We start from the raw sequence: 12614 nt of genomic DNA, 5'->3' as shown, positions 1-12614 counted from the left end.
ATAATTTATATATTTTTTTTTAAAAAACTTGCATTTTTATTATTATCATAATTTTATGTCTCCAATATATTGTTCATAAACATCGATTATTTTTATATAACAAAAAAATTAACTAAAAAAATACCTATTATATTTATTTCTTGTCTTAAGTGTTGTAGTTTATAAAATGTAACGAAATTTTTATTTTTTGAAAAAAATAAAAATTATTAAGTTTTAACTAGTCAATCAATCAATTGCTGTATATTGAATGTAATAAATTGAAAAATATAAAAATATATGTTAACGTTATGAAACTAATAAAATTAGCTAAATAAAGTTACAGAATAAACTTACAAATTGATGTTTTATTACATTTGTTAAAGTTAATTTATATATAAAGTTTTGGAATCAGAACTGATCATAACGATCAAGTTATGTATGTGTATAGAACTTTTCAAAACTAGTGAATCCATTTTGTAATGTTTGATAAAAATAAATATGCCAAATATTTTTCAAATGCAGATCTATTTGCTATCGTTTGGCTAGCCAAACTTGAACATTTCGTTTTTAAGTACGGTGTTATTGTTATCATTTTGTTTTAAATTTTCTGTCAAAAACACTGTTCAATGTTTGAATAGAAAAAAACGAGCATACTTTTAGGCATAAATATGAAAGATCATTTTCTTGCACTAACATAGGCAATTAATTTTATTGTTTTGAAGTTCAAAAATAAACGTCAATTAAATAGTATGAATAAAATCTGCTAAAGGAAGTAGGTTTTGTAATAATTGTAAAGTAAGAAGGACTAATCGGCTACTTTAAAGGCATTTATTAGGTAGTTTGAAAGGAGGATGTATATAAACATATGTACATCAAATCCGAAGAAATACACCTAGACCTCTATTGAGCCTGTTATGAGCTTCTTAACTAGGCTTTCAAATTGGAATCGAACCCACCATCTCTAGTCTAGTCTATACCAGACTAAAACACTAACCCTAACCTACCGAAGACCACAATTACTTAGTTAGTTAGTTAGATAGATAGATAGACAGACAGACAGATAGATAGATAGATAGATAGATAGATAGATAGATAGATAGATAGATAGATAGATAGATAGATAGATAGATAGATAGATAGATAGCTAGATAGATAGATAGATAGATAGATAGATAGATAGAGAGATAGATAGATAGATAGATAGATAGATAGATAGATAGATAGATAGATAGATAGATAGATAGATAGATAGATAGATAGATAGATCGATAGATAGATAGATAGATAGATAGCTCGCTCGCTCCCTCGCTCGCTCCTCGCTCGCTCGCTCTCGCTCGCTGCTCGCTCGCTCGCTCGCTCGCTCTCGCTCGTCTCGCTCGTCGCGGTCGTCTGTCGCTCGCTCGCTCGCTCGCGCTCGCTCGCTGCTCGCTCGCTCCCTCGCTCGCTCGCTCGCTCGCTCGCTCGCTCGCTCGCTCGCTCGCTCGCTCGCTCGCTCGGTCGTCGTCGCTCGCTCGCTCGCTCGCTCGCTCGCTCGCTCGCTCGCCTCGCTCGCTCGCTCGCTCGCTCCTCGCTCGCTCGCTCGCTCGCTCGCTCGCTCGTTCGTTCGTTCGTTCGTTCGTTCGTTTCGTTCGTTCGTTCGTTCGTTCGTTCGTTCGTTCGTCGTTCGTTCGTTCGTTCGTTCTTTCGTTCGTTCGTTCGTTCGTTCGTTCGTTCTTCGTTCGTTTCGTTCGTTCGTTCGTTCGTTCGTTCGTTCGTTCGTCGTTCGTTCGTTCGTTCGTTCGTTTCGTTCGTTCGTTCGTTCGTTCGTTCGTTCGTTCGTTCGTTCGTTCGTTCGTTCTTCGTTCGTTCGTTGTTCGTTCGTTTCGTTCGTTCGTTCGTTCGTTCGTTTTGTTCGTTCGTTCGTTCTTCGTTTCGTTCGTTCGTTCGTTCGTTTCGTTCGTTCTTCGTTCGTTCGTTCGTTCGTTCGTTTCGTTTCGTTCGTTCGTTCGTTCGTTCTTCGTTCGTTCGTTTTTCGTTCGTTTTCGTTCGTTCGTTCGTTCGTTCGTTCGTTCGTTTCGTTCGTTCGTTCGTTCGTTCGTTCGTTCGTTCGTTCGTTCGTTTCGTTCGTTCGTTTCGTTCGTTCGTTCGTTCGTTCGTTCGTTCGTTCGTTCGTTTTTCGTTCGTTCGTTCGTTTCGTTCGTTCGTTCGTTCGTTCGTTCGTTCGTTCGTTTCGTTCGTTCGTTCGTTCGTTCGTTCGTTTCGTTCTTCGTTCGTTCGTTCGTTCGTTCGTTCGTTCGTTCGTTCGTTCGTTCGTTCGTTCGTTCGTTCGTTCGTTCGTTCGTTCGTTCGTTCGTTCGTTCGTTCGTCTTCGTTCGTTCGTTCGTTCGTTCGTTTTCGTTTTCGTTCGTTCGTTCGTTCGTTCGTTCGTTCGCCTCTCTTTTCGTCTCCCTCTCGTCCTCGTCTCGTCTTCGCCCCTCTCTCGTCTGTCTCGTCTCCCGTCCCCTCTCTCTCGCCTTGTCTTCGTCCGGTCTGTCGTGGTCTCTTGTCTGCCTGTCGTCTCTTTTGTCTCTCCTCTTTCCCCTTTTATCTCTATTGGATATTTTCTCAGTCGAAACGAAATCAACTTAGATTTCGTTTCGACCTCAATATTAAAATTGCGCATTAACCTGAATAATTTTAGTCTAGTATATAGTCTAGTCTATAGTCTATAGTCTAGTCTATAGTCTAGTCTATAGTCTAGTCTATAGTCTGGTCTATAGTCTAGTCTATAGTCTAGTCTATAGTCTAGTCTATAGTCTAGTCTATAGTCTAGTCTATAGTCTAGTCTATATTCTAGTCTATAGTCTAGTCTATAGTCTAGTCTATAGTCTAGTCTATAGTCTAGTCTATAGTCTAGTCTATAGCCTAGTCTATAGTCTGTCTATAGTCTAGTCTATAGACTAGTCTTTAGTTCAGTCAATAGTCTACACTATATATTAGTCTATAGTCTAGTCAATAGTCTAGTCTTAGTCCAGTCTATAGTTTAGTCTATAGTCTAGTCTACAGTCCAATCTATAGTTTAGTCTATAGCCTAGTCTTAGTCTGGTCTATAGTAGTTAATTGTCTAGACTCTAGTCTATTTTGTCTATAATATTTAGAAAATTTTATCTATAATGGATATATTCTCAGTCTAAGTTGATTTCGTTTCGACCTAAATAATTAAAATTGCAGAAACATTAACACTGAATAAATCTTAAGTTTTTCTAATTCCCAACTAATCTCGACCAACATTTCTTAAACTACAACAAATTTTATATTTCCCCTATAACAAAATTATAAATTCATAATATAAAATACAAAATCTTAGACAAAATGCAATGAAAAAGATGCCCAATTGTTTTTAAAAACCTTCAGTTACAATTTCCCAATACTAATAAATCAAATCGAAAATTTGTGAAGCGGTCAATGTTTTTTTAAATTTTAATATAAATTTCTTTGTTTTAGTGAATTTTTGGGGCCGGTTAAAACGTAATTAATGTGTCAAATTCTACTTCCGAAAATCGTAAACTTAATTAAATTGCTGATTGTTTTATGATCTTTCTCACGCTAAATTATCATCAATCCAACAAATGAGAGACAAAATATTTGAACTTAAATATAAACATTTTATTAATGTTTAAACGAGTTGTTTATATTAATAAATAATACAAATAAATAAAAACAACAACAACAATTTAAAACAAACAAAATGTTAGCTGTTTTAGATACATAGATTTCAATCTTATTTATTGTTTTATTTGTTAATTTACATTTGATCAAACGAGTCGCGTTTGTTAAAAAGTGAATTCGTTGGGTGCGTTAAATGAATTTCAAATTAAGTCACCTGTCGTCCGTCTTTTAATCAAGAAAGAGAGTAGAGAGCGTGTGTTTTTTCTATTTCAATAAGAGTAATTTATTTATACCAGCATTTCTATTTTTATTGAAAACAACTAACTGTTATTTTAACATTCATAGATTGAAAGTTAGATAAATTTGTTTATATTTGAAAAAACATTCTTTTAGCTTAAATTGTTTGTATTTTAAAATTTATTATTTCATTTTATATTTTGAATCATAACATTTCTTTGGAAAGGTGTCAAACCACTTAATGATTATGATTTGTAAATTTTTTTTTTTTAATATTTGTATCAATCTTTCACTTTTTTGTAATTTAATGATGATGACTGAAAATTTAAATTGATTGACTATTTTTTAATAGCAACAGTTTATTGTGTTATTAGTCTACTAAATTTAATCGCACAAATTTGCATAATTACTTTAAACTATCTTCGTCTTTATATTAAGATATCAATGAAAAGCCTTTTGGAATGTAAAATGTTGATGTTGTTCGTAATAAATTGTAAAAGTCTATGTAAAACATATTTGTTAATTTGTTAGAAATAACACTTGTATCTTTTGTAAATTTTATAATTTCGCTAAATTGTCTTCTGATCATTATGAAGACAATAGAAATTAAAGTTTGATGGAGAATAAAGATAACTGTAAGGTTGTGAAGAATTCGGAAATTATGTTGGGTTAAGGTTGATAATGTTGTTTGAGAAACTAACGGACTGAGTGAGTTAGTGCGGATCATACTAAGTAACTACTAACTAACTACTAACTAACTAACTAACTAACTAACTACTAACTAACTAACTAACTAACTAACTAACTAACTAACTAACTAACTAACTAACTAACTAACTAACTAACTAACTAACTAACTAACTAACTAACTAACTAACTAACTAACTAACTAACTACTAACTAACTAACTACTAACTAACTAACTAACTAACTAACTAACTAACTAACTAACTAACTAACTAACTACTAACTAACTACTAACTAACTAACTAACTAACTAACTAACTAACTAACTAACTAACTAACTAACTAACTAACTAACTAACTAACTACTAACTAACTAACTAACTAACTAACTAACTAACTAACTAACTAACTAACTAACTAACTAACTACTAACTAACTAACTAACTAACTAACTAACTAACTACTAACTAACTAACTAACTAACTAACTAACTAACTAACTAACTAACCTAACTAACTAACTAACTAACTAACTAACTAACTAACTAACTAACTAACTAACTAACTAACTAACTACTAACTAACTAACTAACTAACTAACTAACTAACTAACTAACTAACTAACTAACTAACTAACTAACTAACTAACTAACTAACTAACTAACTAACTAACTAACTACTAACTAACTACTAACTAACTAACTAACTAACTAACTAACTAACTACTACTAACTACTAACTAACTAACTAACTAACTAACTAACAAACTAACTAACTAACTACCTAACTAACTAACTAACTGACTTACTAACCCTCAAGGATGTCCATCAAGACGAAGAAGAAGTTAAACAACTTTATTTGGATAACTCACAGGAACAACTAATTTAAAAACGCTCACAATGATAATTCCATACCAGTCCACTGTGGGAGGGAATGGACCATTTTTTGAGATCAAAAAATGCTATTTCTCGGCTAGTGTCGATCAGGGATAAGTGGAAGCAAACAACCCAAGAGGGGCACTATCGACAATAACAATTTATAAAATTGTTTCCTCCCATTCGATTTTATATAGCGCTCGGCTGGCTCTTAAAAACATGAATGAGTGTCCAATTTTATCTTTTGTATACCATGTAAAAGTTAGTCCTGATCAAACTAGCCATTTAGAAATGCCACATTTATTGCTACAAAATATTTCCCTCTGCCTCAATGTGCAGTTCCTTAATAAGTCGACATTAAGATTGAACTTTTAACCCCAATTAATGTCATACAAGTTATCCCCCTAAAATTGTACATCCAACGTGGGTGTGTAGTGTAGGGTAAAAAAGCCTACTGAATTTTTTACAATGATTCCATGTAAGAAAAACACAACATTTTTCTCAATGATCATTTAAAATATAAATCACTTAATTACAGAGTATAAATATTTTTAAAACATTTTGTTATTTATTGTGTCTATCTATCGCTCTGACATTGGCCTTTACAATGCGAGGGAACCTTTTTGTTTACTCTCGATTGTACCGAATTAATTTATGCCTGACCTATAAAAAATTCACTTTTCTTTGCGATAAATTTGTTTATGAATGATGACGTTTTAGCCTTGAGTATTTAATAACATTAAATTTAAATAACAATGTTTTTAAACAAAATATTATTACAATAAATAAAAACTAAATAAATACAAAAATGTAACTACAATCAAATGCATTTTGTTGTATAAATCTATAGCAAAAGTTTTATTTTTGGCACATTTTAAAATATATTTTGTACATATTGTTTAAATAATAAATTGAAAATGAGTCAAACACGAAATGATCGTATGGTATCATCGAAAAATGTTTTATTACACTATTTTGATTGTTACTAACAAGTATGTAAATGTGATAGAGAGATACACATTTTATCTTATAGATGTCATTGCTAGTTTTAAAATTTTGTGATTGGATTTGATGGATGGAAGATCAAAATCTCATAGTTTATTAAAATTTATGGAAAAAAGTGAATGTAGCATTAATTTCGTATTAACTTAATAAAAGCAAATTGATCTACATTTTGGGATATAAATCAGCTTGCATTAATATATGAAGACTTAACAAGATGTTAAGCGACACTTTGAAAAAGCTGTAAATAGAAAACTATAAACCTTTAAAGAGATAAAATTTTATTTCTGAAAGTAAAAACAAAATTTAAATTTATTTAATCCAAACGGAAATAGGTTTAAATTTTATGTCTTAACATTTTACTTTAAATTTGCATTCATCAATTAGTACATATTTTAAATTAATATGAAATCTCAGAAGGGGACCTTATATAGGAGAAAGGGTCATATTTTATTTCTGGGTGCATAACACTTATACATATGTATATATACATATGTGCAAATTTTTTTTCTAGATTTTGTAAACAAACAGTCTGGTCTATCGTCTGGACTTTGGTCTGGTCTATAGTGTAGTCCATAGTGTGGCCTATAGTCTAGTCTATAGTCTGGACTATAATCTAGTCTATGTAGTCTGGTCTATAAACTTGTTTATAGTCAAGTCTATAGTCTCGACTATAGTCAAGTGTATAGTCTCGACAATAGTCTAGTCTATAGTCTCGACTATAGTCTAGTCTATAGTTTGGACTATAGTCGAGTCTAAAGTCTGGACTACAATCTAGTCTATAGATTGGACTATAGTCTAGTCTATGGTCTGGGCTATAGTCTAGTCTATAGTTTGGACTATAGTCGAGTCTATAGTCTGGACTACAGTCTAGTCTATGGATTGGACTATAGTCTAGTCTATAGTCTATACTACAGTCTAGTATATAATCTGGACTATAGTCGAGTCTATAGTCTGGACTACAGTCTAGTCTATGGATTGGACTATAGTCTAGTCTATAGTCTATACTACAGTCTAGTATATAATCTGGACTATAGTCTAGTATATTGTCTGGATTAGAGTCTAGTATATAGTTTGGACTATAGCCTAGTTCATAGTCTGGACTATTGTCTAGTCTATAGTCTGGACTAGTCTATAGTCTGGACTATAGTCCAGTCTATAGTCTGGACTATAGTCCAGTCCATAATCTGGGCTATAGTCTAGTATAGTCTGGGCTGTAGTCTAGTCTATAGTCTGGACTATCGTATAGTCTATATTCTGAATGATAGTCCGGACTATAGTTTATTCTGTAGTCTGGACCATAGTCTAGTCTATAATCTGGACTATAATCACGCCTATAGTCTATTCTATAGTCTGGACTATAGTCTAGTCTATTGTCTGGACTATAGTCTAGTCTATAGTCTGGACATAGTCTAGTCTTTATTCTGAACTGTAGTCTAGTCCATAATCTAGTCTATAGTGTAGTCTATAGTCTGGACTATAGTGTAGTCTTTAGTCTGGACTATAGTCTAGTCTATATTCTGGACTATAGTCTAGTCTACAATCTGGACTATAGTTTAATATATAGTCTGGTCTAAAGTCTAGTATATAGTCTATTCTATAGTCTGGACTATTGTCTGGTCTATTATCTGGAATATAGTCTACAATAGTCCTGAACTGCAGTCTAGTTCATAATCTAGTCTATAGTGTAGTCTATAGTCTGGACTATAGTCTAGTCTATAGTGTAGTCTATAGTCTGGACTATAGTCTAGTCTATAGTGTAGTCTATAGTCTGGACTATAGTCTAGTCTATATTCTGGACTATAGTCTTGTCTACAGTCTGGACTATAGTCTTGTCTACAGTCTGGACTATAGTTTAATATATAGTCTGGTCTAAAGTCTAGTATATAGTCTGAACTATAGTCTAGTCTGAACTATAGTCTGGTCTGGATTATAGTCTAGTCTATAATCTGGACTATAATCACGCCTATAGTCTATTCTATAGTCTGGACTATTGTCTAGTCTATTGTCTGGAATATAGTCTACTATAGTCTGAACTGCAGTCTAGTTCATAATCTAGTCTATAGTGTAGTATATAGTCTGGACTATAGTCTAGTCAATAGTGTAGTCTATAGTCTGGACTATAGTCTAGTCTATAGTGTAGTCTATAGTCTGGACTATAGTCTAGTCTATATTCTGGACTATAGTCTTGTCTACAGTCTGGACTATAGTTTAATATATAGTCTGGTCTAAAGTCTAGTATATAGTCCTGAACTATAGTCTGACTATACCATTTGATATAAAAAAATAATATTTAATATTACCTTGGTTCCAATATATTTAAGCAATTTATGTACGAAAAACTAATTTTCTAAGAGAGGCCTTTATATGGGGGCTAGGTTCAAATATGGATCAATCCCGATATTAGTGTTTATAAGTGAATTGTGGACATTGAAGTAATTTTCTGAAGGGAACTTGGTATGAGAACTAGGTTTAACTAAGGCCCGAAATTTGTATAAAATAAGTTGTGCCGCTTTTTATCGAGATACAAGTATATTTAACATAATTATGAGCTCATAAATTCCTTTTCGGGGGGTTCTGTTGTATGGGGGTTAGGTGAAATAATGGACTGATTTTAAATATATTCAATAGCCTAGAATCAAAAAAATCGTATGTGCCAAATTTCATCCAATTATGTTGAAAATTGAGATCTGTACCTTGCGCACAAACTTTACATGGACAGCCGGCAGACGGCCGGACATAGCTTCATCGATGCAGAAAATTATTCTAAGTCGATTGGTAGGACGAATATTTTTGTGAGTTACAAACATCAGCACAAATCCAATATAATAAAGAGGTGTAGGGCAAAAATACTTTAGTTAAATGGTAACATTTAATCTCTATAGCTTATGGTTAATGCGTGACATATTGATCAAATTTCAATTCTTTTATTATTGCAAACGAAATAACTGCGAAACTCCTCTAACCCCAAATTTCAAATTTAAACTGATAATTTGTATAAGAATAACATTTTTATAAAGAATTATGAGGTGAACAATTGATTTATTACTTTCAGAACAAAACAAAAATCTAAATGAGCGAAAATCTTTAAATCTTATTCATTTTAAATAAAGAATTTATATGTTGACAAACAAAATTAAATGATTTAACAAACTGAAAACAAGATTTATCAACTTAACACAATAAAAGATCAATGATAATCAAACTTTAACAGAGTTTCTTTTTAATGTTTTATAATGATAATGACGATGGTGATGGCGTTGGAGATGATGAATATGAAGTGACAAATATTGATTGCGTTATAATAAAACTAAATTTTATATCAAAACTATTGTTAAGTTTAAACAACTATTTTAAAATTTTTTTATAACATTTTCAAATTATTGCAATTTTTTATTATTATCAATGGAATTTTGAAGTTACACACTCTCTGTCTCTGTTATATGTATGCAAATTTAAAACAAATTTTATTATAAAATTGAATTTAATTGTTATAAAAACACAACTACAACAACAAATTAATTAAATAAATCAAGCCCGAATTTATTAGAAAGGTAGACAGACGGACAGTTAAACAAAGAAAAAAGATTCAGATAAAAAAATATGAATGTCAAAAAAAAAAAAAAAAATGAAAAGAGATAATATATTGTTAACATTAAAAAAAAAAAAAATATTTGAAACATTTTGTTGAAAATGTTGAGTTTTCTTTATATTTTATGTTTTACATTATTTTATAGTTTAAGAAGATGTTTATTGTTTTGGATTTTGAAAGGTTTCTGTTGGGGCTATTCGTTGACTATATAAACTAGTGTGTTGATGGAGATGGGTCATCAGTCATCAAGCAACAGCATTTCAAGTAACAACTAAAAAAGCACAGCTTTTCATTTAACTAAACTAAATCTTCAACCCAAGCTTAACATGAAGATCTTTGTGGTATGTGTTTCATTTGAAGAAAATTAAAAAAAAAAAAATTAATTTAAAAATTAAAATTAAAAATGGATTTGAAATTGAGAACAAGTGTTAAAAAAAATAATTAAAAATTACAAGATTTTCTTTGTAAAATAATGGGAAACTAAAGAAAATATAAAAAATTTTAATAAAAAAAGTTGAAAGTGTAAAAAGTTCCAAAAAGGACTAGTTTAAAAAGTGCTCAAAATATAAAATTTATAAAATCTAATGCTCAACAACTTTCAAAAGAATTTTCTTCATTAAAAAACATTACAAGAAATTTCATTCGAATTTAAAGCAGTGATCGGCTTAAAAGAGAAAAGCATTAAGCAAAGTTCTTCGTTGTAAAAAAAACTAATAAGCAACAGTTTATAACTTTTGTTTACATTTGCTTTGTATTGTGCTATAAAAGCTTTCGGCTCCTAATAGCTAAGACTGCTTTTAAACACTTTATAGTTCTTAATATACAAATCAGTTTATTCTTAAGAGAAATACCCTTAAACAAATAACTTTAACACTTCTATCCTCTCTTTCCCACTTAATTACAGACGATTTTGGTAGCATCAACCTTGGCTTTGGCCAACGCAGACATTAGTTTGAAATCGGGTTATAACTACAATGGCAATAACATTGGACCCCAATCCTATTATATGCCACAACAACAGCCGCAACAAATCCCTCCACCTCAACAACCTCAATATCCTACACAAAATATTATACCCCAATCTTTCCTTAAGCCCAACACTCAATACTTGCCCCAACCTCAATTGCAACATCAAAATCAACCTCAATTGCAATTGCAACAGAACCAAAGATATCCTGCTCCCCAAAAGCCTCAACAACAGTTTAACATGCAATTCCCCATGCCTTCCGATTTCCCCTCCACCTTCAGTTTCCAACCTGCTGTCAACACTAAGTCCCAACGTCGCTATCGTCCCCGTGTGCGTACACCCAAGAAACCCATTGTTACCAAGAACTTCTTTATACACTCAGCTCCCGAGGAGACACAAGCTGAAATCGAAGAGGAATTAGCGCCCCTTGCAACAACAACCCCCGCAAACATTACAATGTCTTGTTCGTTAAGACTCCCAGCCAGACCAACAAAGCTGCCGCTCTCAATTTGGCTAAAGCTATTAAGGAAGAAAAGACAGTTGTATATGTTTTGGCTAAGAAAACCTCCGCTGCCGATTTGCAAGATGCCATCAAGGATGCTCCTCAAACCATCAACAAACCCGAAGTATTCTTCATCAAATATCGCACTCCCGAAGAAGCTGCCAATGCTCCAACGTCAAATTCAATCTCATACGATAGTTTGGGTGGTTCCACCACCATCACTGATGAAGGTGTTGCTCCCGCTACTTCCGTTATTGGTTCTCTGGATGCTTCTGAGGAAGAAGAGGAAGAAGAAGTCCCAACAATCCCAATTGGATAACTCTCAAGAACAACAACAAATCCAAAATGCTCACTACGACGAACAACAATTGGTAAATGCTCTGCAGTCGTCCAACAACAATGGTTATTTGCCTCCCTCAAATCAATACTAGCTTAAGATCTTCAATGTTAGATAAATTTGTTATTTAGTTAGTTAAAAAAGCTGTTACGATGATTGTATTCGCGCCATCCGTTCTAGTGTTTCAATCATTCGTTTTATTTGAATGATAGCGGGTGCGCTACAATCTGGTCTTTTGTTACTTATTTGTTACATTTTGACTAGTTTTAAAATGTTTTTTCCACTTAATGTTTAAGAATTTATTAGTTTTAAGTTATAAATTCACTTTTTTTGTAGAAAAAAATTTCATTAAAAAAATTTCACAATAAAATTGCTTGCCATAATTTAAAATATAAAAAAAATTTGAAATTTTATTTCTTCAAGCGAAGGTAGGAGAATATTGATCTATATCGCTCAGGATTTTATTAACATAAATGGTTAGGTTTGTCATTGGCTGACTTTTCCCATGAATAGGACTGTCAGTGAGAAGATCCCAAAAGATATTTTCGCTTAATAAGGTCGAACATAAAACAATTTCAGAATTATTTACTGGACACCATGGTCTTCGATACATTTAGTTTATTTGCAGAGTGAAACCTCGGGGTATATACATCGTGCCCCTAAGGTTTGTGAACTCAACCTACGGATTTCATGGTCGACAACGTAAAGAGGAGAAATATGAAGAGCCCTCACAGAAAATCTTAGAAGCAAAGTTTATTAAGGAAAATTTATGAGACATAGCCTCTCAGTGTAGACTGATAGAGTATTTCT

General features: G+C 32.3%; 1 protein-coding gene across 1 annotated transcript; it reads left to right on the top strand.

Moving 5' to 3' along the window:
* The first annotated feature begins 10241 nt into the window (after window positions 1-10241).
* LOC119609220 (probable basic-leucine zipper transcription factor N) lies at window positions 10242-12176 on the top strand. Its single transcript, XM_037963947.1, is given in 4 exon segments — window positions 10242-10339; window positions 10903-11394; window positions 11397-11764; window positions 11766-12176. Coding segments are annotated over 4 exon segments (1008 nt in total). The 5' UTR covers window positions 10242-10324; the 3' UTR covers window positions 11899-12176.
* Window positions 12177-12614: the final 438 nt, after the last annotated feature.

Source organism: Lucilia sericata, unplaced genomic scaffold (assembly GCF_015586225.1).
Source record: "Lucilia sericata isolate MDLA Ls3-8-SP2 unplaced genomic scaffold, ASM1558622v1 Contig000022F_arrow, whole genome shotgun sequence".
Lineage (NCBI taxonomy): Eukaryota > Metazoa > Arthropoda > Insecta > Diptera > Calliphoridae > Lucilia > Lucilia sericata.
This window is presented reverse-complemented; position numbering and strand designations above follow the sequence as displayed.